The sequence below is a fragment of the Diadema antillarum genome, unplaced genomic scaffold, assembly GCF_040938485.1.
Source record: "Diadema antillarum isolate AM-2024a unplaced genomic scaffold, OU_Dant_1.0 scf00000060, whole genome shotgun sequence".
Classification (NCBI taxonomy): Eukaryota; Metazoa; Echinodermata; class Echinoidea; order Diadematoida; family Diadematidae; genus Diadema; species Diadema antillarum.
The window spans coordinates 3,257,709-3,284,005 of record NW_027270949.1 but is presented as its reverse complement, the minus strand read 5'-3'; the positions used below and the strand labels follow the sequence as shown (position 1 = coordinate 3,284,005).

Genomic DNA, 26,297 nt, shown 5'->3' with positions numbered 1-26,297 from the left:
ACAAAATACTAGTAATAAGCTCAGTATTGGCAAAGTTTTGTAGCAACATGGAAATCAAAAGATAACTGTAAAAGGCATAATGGTATGAAACCATAACAAGGATGCAAACATGCTTTTCTACGTAGAATGAACTTTTATACCATGTATACGGTGTGTACAAGTTGTATGAGTTTTGTGTTGTGTGTGTATATGCGTCTTATACTGTTCAATGTACATAATTATGACGCCTGCATATATAATGTATTATCTTATTATATATATATATATATATATATATATATATATATATATGTTGCGAATTCACGTATTGGCTCCAATGTAACGAAGAATAAACCGGTAATGCAATATTTCGCCAATATATAAGAAAGAATGAGTTTATTGAGCAACTCATATTCAATTTATGTTTTGGCATTGACATTCCGCGTCGAGACTCCTGAAGAAGATGGATGGAAGCCACCGAAAATTTTAGTTGCTCAATGAACTCATTTCTTTCTTATATATTGGCGAAATATTGCATTACCGGTTATTCTTCGTAATATATATATATATATATATATATATATATATATATATATATATATATATGTATATATACATATATATATATATATATATATGTATATATATATATATATATATATATGTGTGTGTGTGTGTGTGTGTGTGTGTGTGTGTGTGCAGACATGTGTCTGTGATAGTTTCCACTCTTATCTTGATAATTATCATGCCACTTTGTTGGCAATCAAAGCTGGGTTTCTTACCTCAGGGACGACTGTAAAACAGTATAGGCTGTGACTGGTATAATTCCATCGACCTCAATAATATGACCACACAATCTGGAAACTTTACTTTATTTGTTTGCTCCTCGCCTATGTAACTCCCTCCCATCTTTTCTCCGTGAAATTGACAAACTGTATCACTTGAAAGCCTCACTCAAAACTAACATTTTTCACCAGGCATTCAATTGCTAATTCTCTTGGAGGAGTCTGCGCCTTTGAATGTTTCTATGACTGATCAATGGCGCTATATACAAATGCTGTGGATCATCATCATCATCATGTTAGGATATTGTAGTTTCACATCTTTCTATATTTCTGCATGTTGATATTGCACGTGATCTATTTTCATGGGAAAATGAGGAGACAAGCGCCATGTTGTCTGATATAGTGAGTACATTATGTCTTCGTCCAATATGCCTATCCCTTAAGAACCCCTTCCCTCCCTCTCTCTCCCCTCCCCCTGTCCACCTATCTCTCTCTCTCTCTCTCTCTCTCTCTGCAGTCTGGCATGTTTTAAATAAGACCGGCAGGGGTTCAACTCAAACAGAAAATTTATAGTATTAAAGTAGTCAGCATAATCTTTCATATGTAAATTCGAGTCATTCATCCTATCGCATATGGTAAACATTTCGTCGCTACTGGTCGGGTTCGTAAACACTAGCCGGATGCTGCGTTGAAGATAATGAACACGGAGAGGTCAAGTGGGGTCACACTTCCGGTGTCTGCTTTTGCACTTCCCGTATTAAACGCGGAGTTTCTGTGCAGCACGAACAAATGGGGTAATCACATTTCATGTTTCCCCCTTTTATCATCTGATCATGACTGAAAACATTGTCACCTCACGCTGGAAATACATTTTCGGAGCTATAACTTCATATTTCTTTTCCCCAACGCGTAACAATTGCTGAGAAAATCTACAAAACTACAGCAATTTCGAGATAGAGATAGTGTTCCATGTTTTGTTTGTTTTTATCTACGATCAGATAAAGCCTACTCTGTCAACACCAGCGTTGTCGACACATAATAGTAGAGTATTAAGTAAATAGCGCCGCCACCGTTTGAGATTTTACAGTCATATCCGATAGGTTGAATTTTATAAAATTCTGAAAACATGACCAGAAATTGAGGACCAGACGTGGACTAACGCTGCTTGAGCTTAAGCTTGTAATCAACGGGGACCAGAGCGATTCCAGCCCGCCCGTCCAGGCTCACGTCAAGGCTTTCGTCCGCTAGCTCCAAGGTGAAGCGCTGGAGGATGTTTGTCAAGAAGAGGAAGAGTTCCATCTTAGCCAACAGCTGCCCCAAGCAGATCCGACTTCCTGTTAAAGCGGGGATGGAAAATAGGATTATTATTCCTAGCATTTACTAAACTAGTGTCTCGACTTCTTGCTATTGAGACACTGATTGCGACTAATTGCAATGTCCATCATTTACATTTAAAACCTTTTGTGAGACAAGCATTTTTCTGACTACTTTGCCCTTAACTTACCATAACATAACCCTACAAGCGAAACGACTTGTCTGATTCCCACACCCTTTGACAACAGTTTTAGACATAGCCCTCCGCGGCGCCACAGGACCATTCAACTTGCGGATTATAAATCGAGCACAATTTTTTGATCATACTGATGAATTGTTTGTTTCAAGTACTTGTAAATTGTTAAAAATTTCTGATTTGTATTTATATCATGTTGGAATTTTCATGTATAAGTTGAATACTGGTGACCTTCCTAGTATATTTTCCTCAATGTTTGTGAAAAACAGTGATATTCATACTTACCCTACAAGACACAGTGAATCCTATCATTTTTCTCCTGTTCGTACAGTTTTAGCCCTTAAGACAATTACATCTACCGGCCCTTCTTTCTGGAATGAGTTAGATTCGGTTCGGTTGCACTAAAGTTCTTTAAGCTCCTTTAAGAAAAATCTCAAAGCCAATTTTCTAAAATCCTATGTGTAATTATTTCGCCGTAATCGCTTAATTTTTTTTTTTTTTTTTTGCATATACTTAAATGATGCCTCGCTCGGATGACCTCACCAGTTTGATTAACTTGCTACTTTTTTTAAGCATTTATACCATAAGTTAATCATAAAACATTATATACTATACTTTGTACATCCCGTAAACATTGTAATATTCTCGATATTTTGAATTTTGCATGGTACGTCACCTCTGACTTTGATATACTGTACTAGAACCCTATGTTATATTTTTGGAACCAACATCCTACAAGCTTTGCTTTTTAGTGGGTTCCTCATATTACACATTAATTATATGTCCTTATACATTTGTGCATTATTGGTTCAAACTGACCATTGTGTGAAAAACATTTCTGCTTCAAATCAAATGGAATATAAAACTTGTACGAAATGTGGAATATGGAACGTGAATAATAATGATTAAAAAAACTCAACCTGCTAGTTCTTTCGTCGCTAGGGGGCGTTAATATTCAAATTAATACAGGGAGATCGTCTGGAAGCCAGACTAGAAAGTATTGATGTTCTTCCTTTCTCTGTTTCCCCAGCTCTCGCTTTCTTCCGTCTGTCTATTTGACCCCTCCCCCTACGTGTTTGTATACCACAGGCTCTGGTGCAAATAACATGCCTATCATTTGTCTGCATTATGTGGATGCTTAGACACACGTTAGTAAAGGAGCGAGAGAGTTACAGATATCAACATGTGTCTTGACCATGATACCAAGTATTATTCTGTACACAGTGTTGCCATTTATAGGACATAAGACTGAGTGTGTCGCTTACCGATGCCAAACGGAATGAAGGCATCTGGCTTTCGTACGGTCTTTCCATCTTCGCTGAGGAATCGAGAAGGACGGAACTCTTCCGGCTTGTCCCAGTACTTCGGGCTCATCATCAGCTCCCACAGGTTCATCATCACAGCTGAGGGGAATCCAAAATAAAAGATAAGATGATGATTCCTTCGCTTTAATACGCAGTTCATCGGAGCTGAAGAGAAATCTCATTTCTAGAATTTGGACGTTTCTCAGATTCAACTTTTTTTCCCTTTTTTCCACCAGGATTGTACAAGGTAATATGTGAAATTGGAAATTTAATCGTATGATACATAGGAAGCAACGAATAACAACATGTTCATGTCTATGTTCAGTACAAGAAAAAACATAACGATTATATTTCTATGCAAACATGTTTATAAATTCTGCAAAAAGAAAGGAGGTTCCAACTCAAAAGACTATGCTTGTACTGTGTGGGTGCCTCAGAGGGAAGGGGGAAGAGGAGGTGAAGAGCGTACAACTACAATTGTACAAAGAGTGCGGAAAATGAGAAAAGAGGGAACAAAACGAAGGAAAGAAAAGGGAAGTGGGATTACATTTAAAGGAAAGGAGTGCATTGACGGAAGTACATTTGGATCTGTGTAGAGTACAGTGTAAAAACCTTATGACGCAGATCATGTTTGTGTTGCGTTCTTTCCAAAGCAAGAAAACCTGCGGTGTACTGTGTAAGAATATTGACCAAGCGATTCCCATGATTACTGATTAATGGGCCTGTCAATTGTTAAAGCCATTAGCCATGACATTGTTATCCCAAGGCAAGATATCAAATCCTCACTTTCTTGGTGTTAAGATTATTATGATACTATGATCATATCCAATACTCTACTGGTCCTTTGCCTTGTCGGCACTGCTCTGTCTGAAGCAATGGCACTGACATCAATAGAGCATTGTCGAATAATGTTCATTTTAACACCTGAGTGAAGAGAACCATCGTGGGTAGAGCAGTCACCATGGCCAAAGATGAACGTGATCTACCGATATTCACTTCTATAAAGGAGCCATTTAATCAAACATTTTTAGAGGATAGTTACCTCACAAAGCCGTCGACATAATTCACAAGAGAGTTGCTGATGGTGTTTGAGAGTTGAAGAAGCCCTTACTGATTAAACAAACGGTACAATCGTTACCATGGTTACAGAGAGCAACGTAAATTGATGCTCGGTACTGTTGCTGTCTACCTGTTCCTTTCGGGATACGGTATCCCTTGATGGTGGCCTCCTTGTTGGTTCTTCTCGGCACCCCAAGGGGAGCCACGTGTCGAAATCGCTGAATCTCCATAATCGTAGCCATCGTCACAGGCATGGCGTCTTGATCCGACATCGACGGAGATCGATGATCACCGACGACACGGTCAACCTCATCTTGGACCTAGTTGTTAAGGCAAAAAAAAAGTATGGTTGATGCGGTGACTAGTTCTACTATAACCGTCATGCAATTATCGTTCAGTCTTCTGTTTTTACCTCAAAAGAAAAACGGTGACGCTCTCTTCTCTCTAGGAATACATAAAATAAAGAGACGAGAAAGAGTAGAGGAACCGAGTTAAAGAAAGAGCAAGACAGTACGAGGGAGATAAAGAGTAAGATAGAGGGGGGCAGGATGGGGCAACAAGTCTATGTTTGAGCAGGTAGGAAAGCATAAAATGGCCGTGAAGAGAAAAAAAGTTGAAATGGAGGGGGAGGGAGAAAGGCAACAGAGAAATATGAGAATATTGTAAGGAAACCGTAATAATGTAAGGTTTGGAACCAACTACTACATTGTTGTTTTATTTGTTCATGTACGCTACTTTGATTTTTCGTGGTGATTTATAATCACATACATTGTAGATAGGCCTAATGTATATGTCCCATTAGTTTAACAAGTCACCTGTTTCATTGCATCGGGGAATTTCACCAAGAAGAGAAAGGCCCAGAGAAGAGTGGCACTCGTCGTGCCTGTTCCGGCTGCAAACAGGTCAAAGATACCTCGCCACACCCTGTCGTCATCGAACACGATTTCCTCCCCGCACTTCTGCTGCCGACGAATCTCCAAGATGTAGAGATCGATGATGTCGCGGACATCGTGCTCGTCCAGCGTCTTACGCTGTTCACCGACGATGCGCTGGACCATACTTCTCATGAAGTCGACGAGGTAGCGGAAGTCGGAATACAGGGGCGAGTAGAAGAGAAAGGGCAGTGCGTTGCCGAGGGAGAAAAATGAGATTGAAGACACAGCTTGATGGACTTTTACTACAAAACCTTGGAACACCGGGTCGTCGTAGTCGAACCTGAGAGATCGGAAAGTAAAGCGAGTCAGGAGAGTCTGTAGTTAAACAAAAGAGATATCCGAAAACTGCGCATTACCAGGGTTGCTGCGAAATCTCTGCTAAAGAGTTAAATTTATTGTTTTGACCCTATCATATCACGCATATCACGCACTTGATGAATAAATAAAGGGAGAGGGACGGTGTTATATAATAGGTTTACACGATCGTGATATAAGGTCAAGGGGTAATGCTCTCCCTTCCCAACCCCTCCCTCTCCCCTCTCTTCTTCTTCAAGTTGAAGATTTCAGGCGGGTGTGCACACATTCAATGGTGGACCTACTCCAATGATCTTTTTTTTTTTCGAAGTTCTCGGACAAGACCCACCTCGATCCGAAGCTGATGCTACAGATGACGTTCGCCACTGCGTTGGTGATGAGACCTTTGGGGTTAAAGGTCTGGTTGTTTTCGAACCTTTCGCACAATATTCTGGCCTCTTCTGTAATTCGTCGCTCCATGCTGCTTTTGCCCATTCCCAGGTTTCTCATTGCACTCAGCCCGAAGCGACGGCGCGCTTTCCAAACAGGTCCGTTGTCGAAGGCAAAACTCCCTGTGAAGAACATTGAGCTCCATTAATCATTCATCCATTCATTTAAGTAATTATTAATTCTAATTAATTAATTCATTCATTCATTCATTCATCCATCCATTCATTCATTCGTGGCAACCTCTGTATCTTCACAGCTTTGCTCCCCCAGAAGAATGCACGAGTAAAAAGAAATCAAAATTGCGTCAGCCTGAACCGGCAAGCGAGGGATATATTGTACATGTCAAAGTTGAGATACAGCAATCTTTATCAAATATATTTTGTTTGATACATTTTCGTTAGTAGATTTGGACCCCTGTTAAGTTATCCTGTAATAACACGTTAACTGACAGGGTTTTTCTCATTAATGCCTACAAAAAAAGCCATTCAAAATAGAGATTAAAGTCACGACGACACGCTTAGACCAGAAACGACCCCCCTCCCTCCTTACTAAAGAAGGCTAATAACATACATCTTATTCGTATGTACCTTTTGAACCAATGGCGTAACGCAAAAGGGGCGGCATCAGGCGATCTTCGAACGAGTCTCCCTGTACGAGAAAGGCTTCATTCACCGCCTCCACGTCGCATACCACTACCACTGGGATCGGTCCGACACGGAATGAGAACATCCCGCCGTATTCCACCGCCAGTCGACTGAACACCCCACGCATGTCTGTTTGGACCATCGCTAAGTTTCCCAAGACGGGTAAACCTGGTGGCCCGGGTGGAAGGGAAGAAAAGAGTTTCTTCCTCTGCCAAAAGCTTCGAAGCAATCCAACAAGCCATTTGGTCAGAACTCCAACGATCGCGAAGAAAATGATATCCTGAGCATTTGGGGAAGCCATATTGTAAACACTCTCCTGCCTTTCGTGAGCCCCACAAGTCTAGCGACTTCGAATAAAGTGAAAATGTGTAGAAACGAGGTCATGTAAAGCTTCAGCTTCAGGCGTCAACACCTTTTGTCGGCAGACCGTGAACAGACCTGCGTCCAATTTGCCCCATTGTATTCCGATTGTTCCGCTGAACACTCCAACCCTTACACAGTAGGCTTACGTGACGTGGAACTTTTCTGCAGTCATTTTTTTTTCTCATAAAGGAGTAGAAAAAAAAATAGCAACAACTGCGCCACCCAAACAAACCCTTATCACCGCCAATGTCAACTGATAATGAAAACCCAATGATCTGAGGATTTGATACTGAGCTGTGTTTACAATATTATTCATTTAGCTTCTTTTTTTTTAATTCGACCTTCTTCTCGTGTATTTGTCATTGGAATCCATACAATACTCAAGTCGTGTGTACTTTGACCTCTACTTGTAAGTTGGAAGCTCAACCTTGCGTGTGAAGGGAGTGATAATCAAATAAGGAGGTATGTAACAGAACAGGTTGCACGCAACATTGTGTATTTTACAATTTTGAAGCTGCATATGAGGACTGGGGTTAAAATCTTTCCAATTTATTGATGGAGCATGCATAATTGAATGCAGCAGCAAACAAGCAAGCAAGCAACAATGGGACCTATAGGGCTGGACATTAAAGAAATTGTATAGTTTTGGTTGAGATGCATTGGGGAGTCAGGTTTGAACTTTTTTTTTGCGAAATAATTAGAAACCACTAAATGAAAAAACGTTTTTTGAGGACAATCGTTTTGAAATGGCTGAATATAAAAAAATGAATAAATAAATAAAACAAAGCGGTCCCACGTCCTTGTATTATGACTACTTTGGTTTTGGAAATCTCAGCTATTTCCAAATCGATTGTCATAAAAGTAATGATACTGGTTAAATCCCTCTTAGTAATATGTATGTTTATCAATGTTTCATAAAAGTGGTTTGTAATCATCTCACGAAAAGTTAAAATCTGACTCCCCATCTCGCCCCAAACTATCATACCATCCCTTTAAGGGTCCCCTCGGTAGCGTGCTTCAGGAAAGATCGTGTCCTATCCAGGGTACAGTTTCCTGCCATTGGCCATGGGACTTGAACTATAGCGACCTCAAGATCGGGAATCAGCTATTGAGAGAAATCCTGGTGGCATAACAACATGTCACACATTCTGACAACAAACAAATCACCACCACCATGATAAAAGACTTAAAGTAACAAGAAAACTGTATTCTTCCTTCGCTTAACACAGCATCGTCCCAGACTCGATCCAGCCTCTTCTCTCCTACCTGGGCCCAACAGGCCACACAAATGCATATTAATGAAACGGGGCATTAACAACGATGAGTCGCAGTGTCTCCACCAAGAGGAGATGTGAGGGAGGGAAATCAAATAACTTTACTATGAATTTCAAGAACGAAACAAGCAAAAAAAATGCAAAAATAAAAATCATTTTCTGCAAGATTATTTTTTGCATTTCTTTTTTTTATTGTTTTTTTTTATTTTGAAATTGATAGTATTGTTATATAATTTACCTCCCTCACTACGGCTCTGTATGGGTCTATATTATGGTCATTATAGACAGGTTTTAAGATTCAACTTGGGAGACAAAATGCATTGTAGATGACCGCTTGAGGCGTCAGACAAGCAAAAGGCTATATAGCACAAGCAATTGCCAGTTTTCATGCATACGGCCCAATGCTCGGGTAGATGTTTGCCAGCTGAGACAGTCTAGCTGAATTAAAGAAGTGTCTCGGATGAATCATAAAACTGTTCTCTCCGTGATTTCATTTCATTTCATTTCGAAAGTCCAGTCGATCAGAATGTGATATTAGGTCATCAAAAATGACAACTAAGATGAAAGGCAACTAAATTACTTATTTTCATTACTGATGAACACGTCTCATTCGATAACACGATATATATGTTTTTTATTTATTTTCTTTATTTGTTTACATAATTTGATGGGCTTACTTTATTTAACATCAGCTATGTCAAACACGTTTGACATAGCACTGCTGCCACCTACTTCTAAATCATTTCAATTTTGCATAATCATAAACGTCTTGAATGATAAAAATCTGATTTTGTTTTGTTTTCTACCATTGTATCGTTCTACCTTAAAATTATACTGGTTAATTTCAGTTATCAAAACGAAAACAAAATCCAAGAGAAATCAAAGAAGTTCACACACAATGAAATTCTAGAACAAGAAAACATTTGTTTTTCTATTTGTCATCATGTCTCGCGACAATGAAGAAACACACATACACAGACACACACACACACACACACACACACACAGAGAGACACACATATATTAGTTAAATAATACAATCAAAAGCAAAATCACATACGGGATTCATAATGTCTGGCATTTACATTACATCTGTTCGCTTTGTCTTAAATCTATATCAAGAGCATAGTACACCACCACAAATGTGACTTCTTTATCCAATTGTTTTGTAAACAGGCATCACTCGTTTTATAAAATACAATCTATAATGACGGTACTGAATCTGTGTACTACAAGGTATTACAAAAGCAAAGCGTGCACACTATAACGCACATCGAGCATTCTTTTCATTTTTCTCGTAATAAGTATCACACTTATGGGAGTCGTTCTTCAGATTTTCAATGTTTAATTTTCTTCGCGGAAAAATAAGTAGTTGAGAATAATTCCCCTGTAGACTTTGATGGTAACGCACAGAGGATTAAACTGCTTTTTAAGAGTTCTACCTTCGTATGGATACAGTAGCGAGGTTTACATCTGCGACGCGAACGCTTTGTTAAGACGACGCCGCAGCCTCCAGGGTTGAAAAATTGAAACAGCTCTCTTGTGCATGTGCAGAACATAAATGCCCCCCATTAGCGTCATCTTAGCGTTCGCGTCGCAAATATAAAGCTCGCTAATATTTCTGCGAGGACGCTACAATCATTTTGACTTCAGAATCATTACGGCATTGGGTACATCCAAAAACATACAATAATCATGGTCTCTTGAGTAATTCAGAACGTATTCAACTTTGTATAAAGTATTTTGTAAGTATACATACAAATGAAGCTTTACTGAGATAATACTTTATACTTATCATTGCAACAACAACAATAAAATTTAAAAACACTACCAAAAAATAAATCATCGCATATTTTACTAAACTGTCACATTCAACCATATGTAATCACAGAACAGGAAATAGTAATAGCAGCCCTATCTTTTCTCTTTATGCAGTTAGGTCATTTTTTTTCCAGTCGCACGTCACTGCGATTATGGCATATAGTGTTGAATCCATGGGCCTTATTTGCCCACTCTAGCTGGTAGGCTTGTTTCATTAGTCTCTGGCTCTGGGCTGTGTGACTCGTGCACTTTTTTGAATGGCTAGCTCGTGGGCCGTGTGACTCACGGGTGTCTAGCTCCTGGGAAGGCCACAAACTTTCTATCACGTGATATTATCGCTATATTATCAGCTTTGTAAAAGTATTTTGTGTTTCAGATTTGTGTTCTAAGAACCTCATCAGGCAAGGAGTCTCCTGGTCGTCTAGCCAAATAATATAAATCACACAAGGAACAACACAAAACAGATTAACATTTTTGTTTTTGCAATGCTTTTTATTTACAGATAGTGAACAAAATACTAGTAATCAGCTCAGTATTGGCAAAGTTTTGTAGCAACATGGAAATCAAAAGATAACTGTAAAAGGCATAATGGTATGAAGCCATAACAAGGAAACATGCAAACATGCTTTTCTACGTAGAATGAACTTTTATACCATGTATACGGTGTGTACGAGGTGTATGAGTTTTGTGTTGTGTGTGTATATGCGTCTTGTACTGTTCAATATACATAATTATGACGCCTGCATATATAATGTATTATCTAATATATATATATATATATATATATATATATATATATATTTGCGAATTCACGTATTGGCTCCAATGTAACGAAAAATAAACCGGTAATGCAATATTTCGCCAATATATAAGAAAGAATGAGTTTATTGAGCAACTCATGTTCAATTTATGTTTTGGCATTAACATTCCGCGTCGAGACTCCTGAAGATGGTGGATGGAAGCCACCCAAAATTTGAGTTGCTCAATAAACTCATTCTTTCTTATATATTGGCGAAATATTGCATTACCGGTTATTCTTCGTTATATACATATATATATATATATATATATATATATATATATATATATATATATATATGTGTGTGTGTGTGTGTGTGTGTGTGTGTGTGTGTGTGTGTGTGTGTGTGTGTGTGTGCAGACATGTGTCTGTGATAGTTTCCACTCTTATCTTGATAATTAACATGCCACGTTGTTGGCAATCAAAGCTGGGTTTCTTACCTCAGGGACGACTGTAGAACAATATAGGCTGTGACTGGCATAATTCCATTGACTATAATAATATGACCACACAATCTGGAAACTTTACTTTATTTGTTTGCTCCTCGCCTATGTTACTCCCTCCCATCTTTTCTCCGTGAAATTGACAAACTGTATCACTTGAAAGCCTCACTCAAAACTCACATTTTTCATCAGGCATTCAATTGCTAATTCTCTTGGAGGAGTCTGCGTCTTTGAATGTTTCTATGACAGATCAATGGCCCTATGTACAAATGCTGTGGATCATCATCATCATGTTAGGATATTGTATTTTCACATCTTTCTGTATTTCTGCATGTTGATATTTCACGTGATCTATTTTCATGGGAAAATGAGGAGACAAGCGCCATGTCTGATATAGTGAGTGCATTATATATACTTGGTCCTCGTCAAATATGCCTAAGATCCCCTTCCCTTCCTCTCTCTCACCTCTCCCTGTCCACCTATCTCTCTCTCTCTCTCTCTCTCTCTCTGCAGTCTGGCATGTTGTAAATAAGACCGGCAGGGGTTCAACTCAAACAGAAAATTTATAGTATTAAAGTAGTCAGCATATGTAAATTCGAGTCATTCACCCTATCGCATATGGTAAACATTTCGTCGCTACTGGTCGGGTTCGTAAATACTAGCCGGATGCTGCGTTGAAGCATGGACCTGTTTGTTGTAGGTCCATGATTGAAGATAATGAACACGCAGAGGTCAAGTGGGGTCACAATTCCGGTGTCTGCTTTTGAACTTCCGGTATTAAACGCAGAGTTTCTGTGCAGCACGAACGACAGAGCAAATGGGGTAATCACATATCATGTTTCCCCCTTTTATCATCTGATCATGACTGAAAACATTGTCACCTCACGCTGGAAATACATTTTTCGAGCTATAACTTCATATTTCTTTTCCCCAACGCGTAACAATTGCTGAGAAAATCTACAGAACTATATACAGCAGTTTCGAGATAGAGATAGTGTTCAATGTTTTGTTTTGTTTTTTATCTACGATCAGATAAAGCCTACTCTGCCAACACCAGCGTTGTCGACACATAGTAGAGAATTAAGTAAATAGCGCCGCTACCGTTTGAGATTTTACAGTCATATTCGATAGGTTCAATTTTATAAAATTCTGAAAACATGACCAGAAATTGAGGACCAAACGTGGACTAACGCTGCTTGAGCTTAAGCTTGTAATCAACGGGGACCAGAGCGATTCCAGCCCGCCCGTCCAGGCTCACGTCAAGGCTTTCGTCCGCTAGCTCCAAGGTGAAGCGCTGGAGGATGTTTGTCAAGAAGAGGAAGAGTTCCATCTTAGCCAACAGCTGCCCCAAGCAGATCCGACTTCCTGTTAAAGCGGAGATGGAAAATAGGATTATTTTTCCTAGCATTTACTATACTTGTGTCTCGACTTCTTGCTATTGAGTCATTGATTGCGACTAATTGCAATGTCCATCATTTACATTTAAAACCTTTTGGGAGACAAACATTTTTCTGACTACTTTGCCCTTAACTTACCATAACATAACCCTACAGGCGAAACTACTTGTCTAATTCCCACACTCTGACAACAGTTTTAGACATAGCCCTCCGCGGCGCCACAGGACCATTCAACTCAACCTGCTAGTTCTTTCGTCGCTAGGGGGCGTTAATATTCAAAATACAGGGAGAGCGTCTGGAAGCCAGACTAGAAAGTATTGATGTTCTTCCTTTCTCTGTTTCTCCGTCTCTCGCTTTCTTCCGTCTGTCTATTTGCCCCCCCCCCCCCCTACGTGTTTGTATACCACAGGCTCTGGTGCAAGTAACATGCCTATCATTTGTCTGCATTATGTGGATGCTTAGACACACGTTAGTAAAGGAGCGAGAGAGTTACAGATATCAACATGTGTCTTGACCATGATACCAAGTATCATTCTGTACATAGTGTTCCCATTTATAGGACATAAGACTGAGTGTGTCGCTCACCGATGCCAAACGGAATGAAGGCATCTGGCTTTCGTACGGTCTTTCCATCTTCGCTGAGGAATCGAGAAGGACGGAACTCTTCCGGTTGGTCCCAGTACTTCGGACTCATCATCAGCTCCCACAGGTTCATCATCACAGCTAAGGGGGAAATCCAAAATAAAAGATAAGATGATGACTCCTTAGCTTTAATACGCAATTCATCAGGGATGAAGAGAAATCTCATTTCTAGAATTAGTACATTTCTCACATACATTCTTTTTTTCCGACGAGATTATGCAAAGTAATGTGTGAAATTGGACATTTTATCGAAAGATACACAGAAAGCAACGAATAACGTTATGTTCATGTCTATGATCAGTACAAGAAAAAACAAACCATTGTAATTCTATACAAACTTTATTTATACATTAAATGAAAGAAAGATATCATTCAGAGGGTTGAAGGTTCAGGTGTGAGTTTCTTCAATTTGTCTCCATCTACAAATGAAATTTGTTAAGATCGCAACTGCTGATCTGTAAATTAACAAACATGTCGAAAAAAAAAAGAACCAGTGGGACTCGAACCTGTCATCTACTGCTTTCCGGGCAGCGACACTACCACCAGGCTGTCCCTGGTTGCCGGCAGTGAGACAACAATCATGGAACACTTTAATTGTAGAGGGAGACAAATTGAAGAAACTCGCACCTGATGAGATTATTCATACATTTTGCGAAAAAAGGGAGATTTCAACACAAAAGACTATGCATGTACTATGTGGATGCCTCAGAGAAAATGGGAATGAAAGGGTGACGAGCTTACGACTACAAAGAGTGCGGGAAATGAGTAAAGAAGAACAAAAAAGGAAAGAAAAAAGAAGTGGGAGTACATCTAAAGGAAAGAAGAGCATCGAAGGAAGTACAGTTGAATCTTTGTATAGTACAATGTAAAAACCACATGACGCAAATTATGCTTGTGTTGCGTTCTTTCCAAAACAAGAAGGCCTGCTATATATTCTGTAAGAACTTTGGCCCAGCGATTCCCATGATAAATGATAAATGGGCCTGTCCATTGTTAAAGCCATTAGCCATGACATTGTTATCCCAAGGCGATATCAAATCCTCACTTTCTTGATGTTAAGATTATAATGATATTATGATCAAGCTCAATATTCTGGTCCTTTACCTTGTCGGCACTGCTCTGTCAAAAGCAATGGCACTGACATCAATAGAGCATTGTATAATGTTCATTTTAACACCTGAATCAAGAGAAACATCGTCGGTAGAGCAGTCACCTTGGCCAATGACGTGATCTACCGATATTCAGTTCTATTAAGTAGCCATTTAATCAAATATCTTTAGAGGATAGTTACCTCACAAAGCCGTCGACATAATTCACAAGAGAGTTGCTGATGGTGATTGAGTGTTGAAGAAGCCCTTACTAATTAAACAAACAGTACAATCGTTACCATGGTTACAGAGAGCAACGTAAATTGATGATCGGTACTGTTGCTGTCTACCTGTTCCTTTCGGGATGCGGTATCCCTTGATGGTCGCCTCCTTGTTGGTTCTTCTCGGCACCCCAAGGGGAGCCACGTGTCGAAATCGCTGAATCTCCATAATCGTGGCCATCGTCACAGGCATGGCGTCTTGATCCGACATCGAAGGAGATCGATGATCACCAACGACGCGGTCAACCTCATCTTGGACCTAGCGGTTGACAAGGCAACGAAAAGTATGACTGATGCGGTGACTAGTTCTACTATAAACGTTATGCAATTATGGTTCAGTCTTCTGCTTTTAACTTAAAAGAAAAGACGATGACACTCATCTCTAGGAATATAGAAAATAAAGAGACGTGAAAGAGTAAAGGAAGCCGAGTTAAAGAAAGAGTAAGAAAGAAGGAGGGAGATAGATTGTGAGAGAGAGAGGAGGCAGGATGGAAAACAGAAAAATAGATGTAAAGAGAAAGAAGTTGAGATGGAGGGAGAGGGAGAAAGGGAGCAGAAGAATGAGAAAATGGTATAAGGAAACTGAGATAGAAATGTATGGTTTGGAATCAACTAGTTGTACTACATTTTTTTTTAATTTGTTCATGTACGCTTTTTTGATCTTTCACAGTGCTTATTGATCACCTAGACGCATAATATGTACCTGTGAGTCCCACTAGTTTACCAACTCACCTCTTTCATTACGTCGGGGAATTTCGCCAAGAAGAGTAAGGCCCATAGAAGAGTGGCACTCGTGGTGCCTGTTCCGGCTGCAAACAGGTCAAAGATACCTCGCCACACCCTGTCGTCATCGAACACGATCTCTTCGCCGCACTTCTGTTGCCGACGAATCTCCAAGATGTAGAGATCGATGATGTCGCGGATATCGTGCTCGTCCAGCGTCTTTCGATGTTCACCGACGATGCGCTGCACCATACTACGCATGAAGTCGACGAGGTAGCGGAAGTCGGAATACAGGGGTGAGTCGAAGAGAAAGGGCAGTGCGTTGCCGAGGGAGAAGAACGAGATTGACGATACAGCCTGGTGGATTTTCACCACGAAGCCTTGGAACACCGGGTCGTCGTAGTCGAACCTGAGAGATTGGAAAGTAAAGCGAGTTAAAAGAGTCTGCTATCAAACACCAACTGAACAAAAGAGGTATCCGAAAACTTGGCATTACCAAGGTTGCTTCGAAATCTCGGCCAAAGAGTAAAATGTATTGTTTAGACCCTATCATATCACGCATATCACGCACTTGATGAATAAATAAAGGGGAGAGGGTGTTATGGGTTGATACGATCGTGATACAAGGTCAAGGGGTAATGCTCTCCTTACCCACCCACCCCCCCCCCCTCCCCTCCCTTCTTCTCTAAGTTGAAGTTTTCAGGCGGATGTACACACATCCAAAGGTGGACCTACTCCTACAATCCTTTTTCATCCGAAGTCCCCGGACAAGACCCACCTCGATCCGAAGCTGATGCTGCAGATGACGTTTGCCACTGCGTTGGTAATGAGACCTTTGGGGTTAAAGGTCATCGACTGGTTGTTCTCGAACCTCTCACACAATATTCTGGCCTCTTCTGTGATTCGTCGCTCCATGCTGCTTTTGCCCATTCCCAGGTTTCTCATTGCACTCAGCCCGAAGCGACGGCGCGCTTTCCAGACAGGTCCGTTGTCGAAGGCAAAACTCCCTGTGAAGAACATTAATTTAATTATGCATTCGTTAATTCATTTATGCTTTCATTCATTCATTCATTTATATATTCACTCATTCATGCATACATTCACTCATTTATTTATTTATTTATTTATTTATTTATTCTGCATTCATTCATTAATTCATTCATTCGTGGCAACCTCTGTACCGCTATAACTTTGCTCCCCCCCAGAAGAATCCACATGGTAAAAAAAAAAGAAGAAAAAAAATGAATAGAATGCGTCAGCCTGAACCGACAATCGAGAGATACGTTTATGTCAAAGTTGAGATTCAGGAATTTGTGTCAAATATAATTTGTAACAGACGCAACAGAGGAAATATAACCAGAAATCAATATAATCTATTAGTGGAAAAATTAGCAAAGAAAATGGGATTCCATCGGAATATCATACAAATAGTTTTGTGTGTGTGTGTGTGTGTGTGTGTAATAAATTTTCGTTAGTAGATTTGGACCCTGTTAAGCAACCCAGTTTTTCCCCTCTATGCCTACGAAATAGTCAATCGAAACAGAAATCACCCACCCCCCCCCCATCCTTCCTCAAGAAGACCAATAACATAAATCTTTTTAGTGTATACCTTTCGAACCAATAGCGTAACGCAAAAGGGGCGGCATCAGGCGATCTTCGAACGAGTCTCCCTGTACGAGAAAGGCTTCATTCACCGGCTCCACGTCGCATACCACTACCACTGGTATCGGTCCGACACGGAATGAGAACATCCCGCCGTATTCCACCGCCAGTCGACTGAACACCCCACGCATGTCGGTTTGGACCATCGCTAAGTTTCCCAAGACGGGTAAACCTGGCGGCCCGGGTGGAAGGGAAGAAAAGAGTTTCTTCCTCTGCCAAAAGCTTCGAAGCAATCCAACAAGCCATTTGGTCAGAACTCCAACGATCGCGAAGAAAATGATGTCCTGAGCATTGAGGGAAGCCATGTTGTAAACACTCTCCTGCCTTTCGTGAGCCCCACAAGTCTAACGACTTCGAATAAAGTGAAAATGTGTAGAAACGAGGTCAAATAAAGCTCCCGCTTCAGTGGAAAACACCTTTTGTCGGCAGACCGTGAACAGACCTGCGTACAATAGCCCCGTTGTATTCTGATTGTTCCGCTGAACACTCCAACCCTTACACAGTAGGCTTACGTGACGTGGAACTCTCCTGCTGTCATGTTATTTTTTTTTCTCATAAAGGAGTAGAAAAAAAGCAACAACTGCGCCACCCAAACAAACCCTTATCACCGCCAATGTCAACTGATAATGAAAACCCAATGATCTGGGGATTTGATACTGAGCTGTGTTTACAATATTATTCATCTAGCTTCTTTTTTTTAATTCGTCCTTCTCGTGTATTTGTCATTGGTATCCATACAATACTCAAGTCTTGTGTACTTTGACCTCTACTTGTAAGTTGGAAGCTCAACCTTGCGTGTGAAGGGAGTGATAATCAAATAAGGAGGTATATAGGTAATAATAGAAAAGGTTGCACGCAATATTGTGTATTTTACAATTTACTTGAAGCTGCACATGGGGACTGGGATTAAAATCTTTCCAATTTATTGATGGAGCATGCATAATTGAATGCAGCAGCAAACAAGCAAGCAAGCAACAATGGGACCTATAGGTCTGGACATTAATGGAATGGTATAGGTTTGGTTGAGATGGGGAGTCAGGTTTTAACTTTTTTTTCGAAATAATTAGAAACCACTACATGAAATATAAATGATTACACATTTCTAAGAGGAATTTAAACATTATTTGAGAACAATCGTCTTTGAAATGGCTGAATATAAAAAAAATGAATATAATAAAGCGGTAGTAATGAAAAGCTTGGTCCCACGTCCTTTTATTAGTACTATTATTATTACGACTACTTTGGTTTTGGAAATCTCAGCTATTTCCAAATCGATTGTCATCAAATACAGTTTCAATTCCTTTTAGTATATGTATGTGCATTAATGTTTCATGTAAGTGGTTTCTAATCATCTCACGACGAGTTAACATCTGACTCCCCATCTCGCCCCAAACTATCATACCATCCCTTTAAGGGTCCCCTCGGTAGCGTGCTTCAGGAAAGATCGTGTCCTATCCAGGGTACAGTTTCCTGCCATTGGCCATGGGACTTGAACTATATCGACCTCAAGATTGGGTATCAGCTGTTACGAAGAGGAGAGAAATCCTGGTGGCACAACAACACGTCACAAATTCTGACAACAAACAAATCACCACAACCATGACATCAGACTTAAAGTAACAAGAAAACTGTATTCTTCATTCGCTTCACACAGTATCGTCCCAGACTTGATCCAGCCTCTTCTCTTCTACGTGGGCCGAACAGGCCACACCCACTTTGCATAAATGCATATTCATGACAAGGGGCATGCAACCATAAGCTGCACTGGCTCCACCAAGAGGAGAAGTGGAGAGGGAAATTAAACAACATTACTATGAATTTCAAGAACGAAACAAGCAAAAAATATATATATATAAGAATCATTTTCTGCAAATTAAGCAGAAAATTAATCTCATTTTTATGTATTTCTTTTTTTGTTTGTTTTGTTTTTGAAATTGATAATAATGTTGTTTGATTTCCCTCCCTCACTACGGCTCCGTATGGGTCTATATGGTCACTATAGACAGGTTACAAGATTTAACGTGGGAGACAAAATAGAAAGGCTAGCACAAGCAATTGCCAGTTTTTATGCATACGGCCCAATCCTCGGGTAGATACTTGAATTAAAGAAGTGTTTCGGATGAATCAGAAAACTTAACTCTTCTCTCCGTGATTTCGCAAGTCCAGTCTATCTGAAAGTGATATTAGGTCATCAAAAAAGACAACTAAGATGAAAGGCAACTAAATTACTTATTTCCTTTACTGATGAATACGTCTCATTCGATAACACGATATATATATATATATATATATATATATATATATATATATATATTGTTTCTTTCTTTATTATTTCATTTACATAATTTGGTGGGCTTACTTTATTAGACACCAGCTATGTCAAACGCGTTTGACAAGGCTTGACATAGCACCATGGGCGTAAATCCGGGGGGGGGGGGGGGGTGGGGGATATATCCCCCCCCCCCCCACACACACACACACACTTTTGAAGGAGGGGGGATGGCCTGTACAAATATCCCCCCTGAAATTTTCCCAAGAAAAAGATGTAGGAAAAAAAAACACAAAAAGAAATGTGGTGATATTGATTTCAGCATGATGGATTATTGTATAGCCTATAATCTAGGCGGAGAATGCAGTTATTGTCTTTAAACGTATGATGCAGCGAGATAATTGTCTTTGCCAAGCGATACATTTAATGCGGCAAAACTACGAACAGTGGACGCATCTACCGCGTCCGCTAAAGGCGCCACGATCGGTGGCAGTTTTTTTTTTTTCGTGTAAGAAGACTGCCACCATTGAAAAAAAAGAAAACAACGACAAACAACTGGATCATAGGCGGTGTATTCGCGCGCATCCACAGTTCGCAGTCTCGTCGCATCAGACCAGCTGCATCCCCACCAAGGTTATAGGCTACAGACTGTATGCATGAGCCATGACGTTCGCACGCCCGCCTCGTGACGAGAGCATACCGCTGAACAGTGCTAGCAGCGCTCGCGTATTTCTCTCGCACGCCAATGCATGTAGAGCAATAGCGACCGTAATGCATGCTTCGGATGTTGAACTACTATAGTAGCCACACCAAACACCAACCAGCTGCATGCAACCAGGGAGGTGCTCTTCCCACCTCCTTGATGCAACACAGTCTGTAGGGCCATGGACGTAGGCGTGAACGAGTGCACCATGCCGAGCGCGATACGACTCACGTCGAGCTCCGCATGAGTTACCCAAAGATCTAGATAACAAACGAGTTCGTTAACAGCCTTGTACGAGTTTCAGTCGTAGGAATTGCAACACATTTACCTTCTCCATATTGGCAGTGATTTTGCTCAGTTAATATAATTCGTTTGCCTCCAGAAAAAACAGAAGGAACGGGTGTCGATTCTCATATTTTGCCATATGCAAGTACCTCCTTTAATCTAATGAACATTGCTTTAGATTAAAATGGTCCAGACCTATTAACCAGATTTCTTTTTGTTTTCATGGGAGATGTGCAAAATACACAAGAAAGTTCACCTGTTAACAAACATACATCAATAGATTAATAAGACAAGTTTATTCGCAGCCAATTTTATTGATATGCAACATTCATCTCACGAACAGAAAAATGGATTCTTTAATCCCTAATTAAACAATCCCACAGAAAAGGCAAGACATTCTCACAGTTTGCGAGAATAGTACGAAAAGATTTTCACTTTTTTTTTCCAGTGAATAGGACCTACTTGGAATTGAGTACTGAAACGGATATTGTACCTTACCAAATCATTTTCACACGTTGGTAAGAATGTATAAAACCTGAAGTGTGCCGTGATCCAGAATGAATTTTACAACTGTATTTATGAGCCTGTTATGTTGTTGGAAAATAACGTTGCTTATCATGTCATTGTGCTTAGTAGGGGCCAGATATGAAGCCATTAACTTGACAAAGATGGAAAAAAAGGTGAGCAAAATAAATAGAACTATCTCTACGAAAAGGAAGGGCTGAACTCATTTTGATTTCTGCAAATATGAATGGTGTTTAATTGGTAATAAAATATACAAAAGAAAATTGTCGGCATCATGCCCAATTATGTTTGAACTTTCAAAGGCTACATGTACAGTATGTTAACATCTGATAGACCTGGGCTTCAGAAGTGCTCTGATATGTAGGCCTATGTTGCGAGATTTATAGTTAGTAAACGTTGGGTTGTCTTCAATTAAAGTACGGTTTGCTTAATCAATTTCTGTGAGGTAACTGAAGTTAAAAGGTAAAATTTCCTTCAATACGAGATGAACTTTCAAGTTTTCAATCTCCGCCTATATACGGTCCTTATTCTGCCAAGTACCATTATATCCCCCCCCCCCTCCGAAAAAAAAAGCGCAAGCGCGCGAAACCGAGCGCTTTAAAAGTTCAATCGTGTGCAATGGATGAAGTTGGGGGAGACAAATCATTTTGTCCCCAAAGCAATTCCCGAGATGAGGACAAATCTCGAACTTTCTTTATGGAAAATTGGACAACTACCGCCAGAATTATGCACCGGATCGCTGAATTGCAATAATAAATATGCAAAAGCTACTGGGTCCCTTTCGATAGACTTTGTACACTTTTGAGATTGACGTTTTATTTCCTTATATTTATCAAAGAATGTGCAGCAGATCTTTCCCTTACAAAAGCTCCGTCATATGCAGAGGCGTCGGTGGAGGGGGAGGGGGATGGTTCCCCCATAAAAGTATTGGGGACAAACAGATCATTTTGCTCCTCCTCGTAACTCCCGATATGTGGAAATGTTCTTACTTTTTTTGATAGAAGACTGTCTAAATATTTCACCCAAAGATGGCTGAATTTCAATTCTGAAAATACAAAATCTCCCTCGCGTAAGAGGGGGATAGGCCTAACCCCTCCCATACCCTCCCCGTTCAATCATTTCTACTTAATACACTTTAGATTGACAGATTTCAAAATGTTTCATCCAAAGTGTGCACCAGGTCTAAAGAAATGCAAATGTTCCTTGGGTGGGAGGAGATATGTAGATACATGTACTTTCAATTAACACAGGATTCCCCCCCCCCCCCTAAAAAAAATAGTATACACTTCTGGGATTGAAATTTCAACAGATTACATCATAAATGTGTCTACGAGATATTTGTTGCTGCCAGTAATTGCCAGCAGTTGCGCCCGATGCGCCCCATCCATTAATTCCAAAGCGAAAAAAGTACAGCTACAAACGGCAGTTTTTGGACTGTAAAATGTCAAAATTTTCAAGCTCGCTCGCTTTGCTCGCTCGCATTGAATCGTCATGCCATTCTCCTGATGTTGCTGCCGGGTAATTACCAGCAGTGCGCCCGGTGCGCCCCCCCCCCCTTATTTTTCAAAGCGAAAAAATACAGCTACAAACGGCAGTTTTGGGACTGTAAGATGTCAAAATTTTCAAGCTCGCTCGCATCAGGGAGGTGGGAAGAGAAACACCTCCCTGCTCGCATTTAATCGTTATGTCATTCTCCTGATGTTGCTGCCTGTAATTGCCAGCAGTTGCGCCCGGTGCGCCGCACCCCCTTATTTTTCAAAGCGAAAAAGATATAGCTACAAACGGCAGTTTTTGGACTGTGAAATTTTCAAGCTCGCTCGCATTTAATCGCTATGTCTATTCTCCTGATGTTGCTGCCAGGTAATTTGCCAGCAGTTGCGTCCGGTGCGCCCCCCCCCCCCCCCCCCCTCTTAATTTTCTAAGCGAAAAATGTAGCTACCAACTGCAGTTTTGGGACTGTACAATGTCAAAATTTTCAAGCTCGCTCGCTTCGCTCGCTCGCATTTAATCGTTATGCTATTCTCCTGATGTTGCTGCCAGTATTAAATTGCCAGTAGTTGCGCCCGGTGCCCCCCCCCCCCCCCTTAATTTCCAAAGCGAAAAAAAAATATATAGCTACAAACGGCCGCTTTTGGACTGTACAATGTCAAAATTCATGATCGCGTTCATGATCTTCAGTGTAAGAATTAAGACAAGAAGTTTCTCTAAATGATACCATTTTATAGGCAAAATTGTTCAATGATAATCTACATAAAATGTATTGATATACCTTAAACATGTTGGACAGTTTCAAGTCGATAGAACACGCAAAAAAAAGAATCAAATTGCACCATTTACAACATCAATGTGCAAAAAGTTTTCCTCCCACACCCTCCCCCCTCGCTCGCATCTCTCCCTCGCATCTAACCGCTCCCCCTTGTTATGAGATCAAATCCTGTTATGCTACACCGGTGATAGGCCCCACTATTTAGTAGGCCTTCACAGTGATGTCGCACAGGCCAGGGAGGTGACGTGCACAGGCGGAGCAAGAGCTGAAATACCACGATGTAGTCATTCAATTATCTATGAATATTTCTTTTTCTTACTTGTTTTTTTATAGGAAGAAATCGCAAATTTCATCAAAAGTGTGCACCAGATCGCTGAATTTGAGGTCTGAAAATGCCAAATTTTCCTCGTGTGGAGGGGCATACCCCCTCCCACACCCTCCCCCAGGCCGCTCCGCTCCCTCGCACAGATATTCAAACTCAAAGTCCCTCCCCTACCCCCATCATTCAAACGGAACGATGCCCCTGTGATGATTGCTTCACTGACTTAAATCAAGAAAATTGAAGAATACAATTAATAGCTACAGAAAAATATCTACTACGTTATTCAAGAAATGGATATCCTTATTAGCATGTTATTGAATTTATTTGGGCATTATTCCGGGCTGCGCTACGTTTTTGAAAGGGATTGGGGGGGGGGGGTGCAAAATCGCCTGTCAGTCAAGAAGAAAGAATATCAAAAGACAAGAGAAACAACAACAAAAAAGTCTTCATGCTTTTAAGGTCTGATTTTCCGCCGAAAGTCGGCTGACAAGAAAAAACAAACAAGCAAAAACAAGAACAAAAATTCGTCATAATTTTGCTGCCACTTCCCTCCCACTTTGCATGGAAAAGAATGGGACATTTGATCCCTGTAAAGTGTGTGTGTGTGGAGGGGGGGGGGGGGGGGGCAAGGTCCCCCCCCCCCCCCCCCGGGCTGCGCCGGTCCGGTTATGGGCTTTTAATCGTGGTGTGGGTGACTATCGCCAATCACCCCCCCCCCCCCCCCCCCACTCCTCAGTACGGATTTACGCCGTTCCATAGCACTGCTGCCACCTACTTCTAAACCATTTCAGTTTTGCATGATCATAAACGTCTTAATGATAAAAATCTGATTTTGTTTTGTTTTCTACCATCGTATCGTTCTACCTTAAAATTATACTGGTTAATTTCAGTTATCAAAACGAAAACAAAATCCTAGAGAAATCAAAGAAGTTCACACACAATGAGATTCCATAACACGAAAACATTTGTTTTTCTATTTGTCATCATGTCTCACGGCAATGAAGAAACACACATACACACACACACACACACACGCACACACGCACACACACGCAGAGAGACACAGAGACACACATACGCGTGTATGTTAGTTCAATATATACACTCAAAAGCAAAATCACATATGGGATTCATAATGTCTGGCATTTACATTACATCTGTTCGCTTTGTCCTAAATCTATATCAAGAGCATAGTACACCACCACAAATGTGACTTCTTTATCCAATTGTTTTGTAAACAGGCATCACGCGTTTGATAAAATACAATCTACACTGTATAATGACGGTACTGAATCTGTGTGCTACAAGGTATTACAAAAGCAAAGCGTGCACACTATAACGCACATCGAGCATTCTTTTCATTTTTCTCGTAATAAGTATCACACTTATGGGAGTCGTTCTTCAGATTTTCAATGTTTAATTTTCTTCGCGGAAAAAATAAGCAGTTGAGAATAATTCCCCTGTAGACTTTGATGGTAACGCACAGAGGATTAAACTGCTTTTTAAGAGTTCTACCTTCGTATGGATACAGTAGCGAGGTTTACATCTGCGACGCAAACGCTTTGTTAAGACGACGCCGCAGCCTCCAGGGTTGAAAAATTGAAACAGCTCTCTAGTGCATGTGCAGAACATAAATGCTCCCCCCCCCCCCCCCCCCCATTAGCGTCATCTTAGCGTTCGCGTCGCAAATATAAAGCTCGCTAATATTTCTGCGAGGACGCTACAATCATTTTGACTTCAGAATCATTACGTCACAAGAGTTAGTGCATTGGGTACATCCAAAAACATACAATAATTATGGTCTCTTGAGTAATTCAGAACGTATTCAACTTTGTATAAAGTATTTTGTAAGTATACATACAAGTGAAGCTTTACTGAGATAATAATAATAATAATAATCTTATCATTGCAACAACAACAACAACAACAAAATTTAAAAACACTACCAAAAAATAAATCATCGCATATTTTACTAAACTGTCACATTCAACCATATGTGATCACAGAACAGGAAATAGTAATAGCAGCCCTATCTTTTCTCTTTATGCAGTTATGTCATTTTTCCCCGTCGCACGTCACTGCGATTATGGCAAAAAAAAAAAAAGGGGGGGGGCAATCAATCAATTTTACTGATTACCGTACTCGGTAAAATAAGGCTTTAAATGTCTTTAAAAGATACAGTGCTTACGTTCCATCCCATCTTGATTTTTAATAGCCAGCTAACTTTCAATTTAAAGGATAAGTTATTTTAAATAATAGTAAAAAAAACAACAACACGGAATTATAAAATCATCGAAAGTTGCAAGAATATTGATTTGAAACGGACCTGGAGGTAATCACCGCACTCTTTGAAGTGAAATTTCACTCAATCTTCGATATGACTAGTGCTCCACAAAAGAACTAATGGCAATCCTTACTTCCCCACTTAGCTTTGATACAAAAGTATTTCATAAATGCTAGTTGTTGTGTTTCTT

At 40.3% G+C, this 26,297-nt stretch overlaps 2 protein-coding genes across 3 annotated transcripts; both read right to left on the bottom strand.

Annotated features, from left to right (window-relative positions):
• Positions 1–624: 624 nt before the first annotated feature.
• Positions 625–7,356, bottom strand: LOC139716089 (cytochrome P450 2U1-like). Its single transcript, XM_071627646.1, has 6 exons — positions 6,904–7,356; positions 6,216–6,438; positions 5,453–5,852; positions 4,768–4,957; positions 3,540–3,677; positions 625–2,098 (listed from the first exon to the last, which is right to left on the bottom strand). The coding sequence occupies exons 1-6, from the start codon at positions 7,259–7,261 to the stop codon at positions 1,920–1,922; spliced, it is 1,488 nt and encodes a 495-aa protein (XP_071483747.1). The 5' UTR covers positions 7,262–7,356; the 3' UTR covers positions 625–1,919.
• LOC139716088 (cytochrome P450 2U1-like) lies at positions 1,243–18,104 on the bottom strand. 2 transcript variants are annotated; one of them, XR_011709871.1, is made up of 7 exons: positions 17,401–18,104; positions 16,570–16,798; positions 15,801–16,200; positions 15,138–15,327; positions 13,643–13,780; positions 12,140–13,025; positions 1,243–1,263 (listed from the first exon to the last, which is right to left on the bottom strand). XR_011709871.1 is itself a non-coding variant. In XM_071627645.1 (6 exons), exons 1-6 carry the CDS (start codon positions 17,756–17,758, stop codon positions 12,847–12,849), a joined length of 1,494 nt encoding a protein of 497 aa, XP_071483746.1. In that variant the 5' UTR covers positions 17,759–18,104; the 3' UTR covers positions 11,546–12,846. The 2 variants fall into 2 exon arrangements, 1 of the variants encoding a protein (XP_071483746.1); XM_071627645.1 differs by lacking the exon at positions 1,243–1,263 and having other exon boundaries at positions 11,546–13,025.
• Between the last annotated feature and the right edge of the window lie 8,193 nt (positions 18,105–26,297).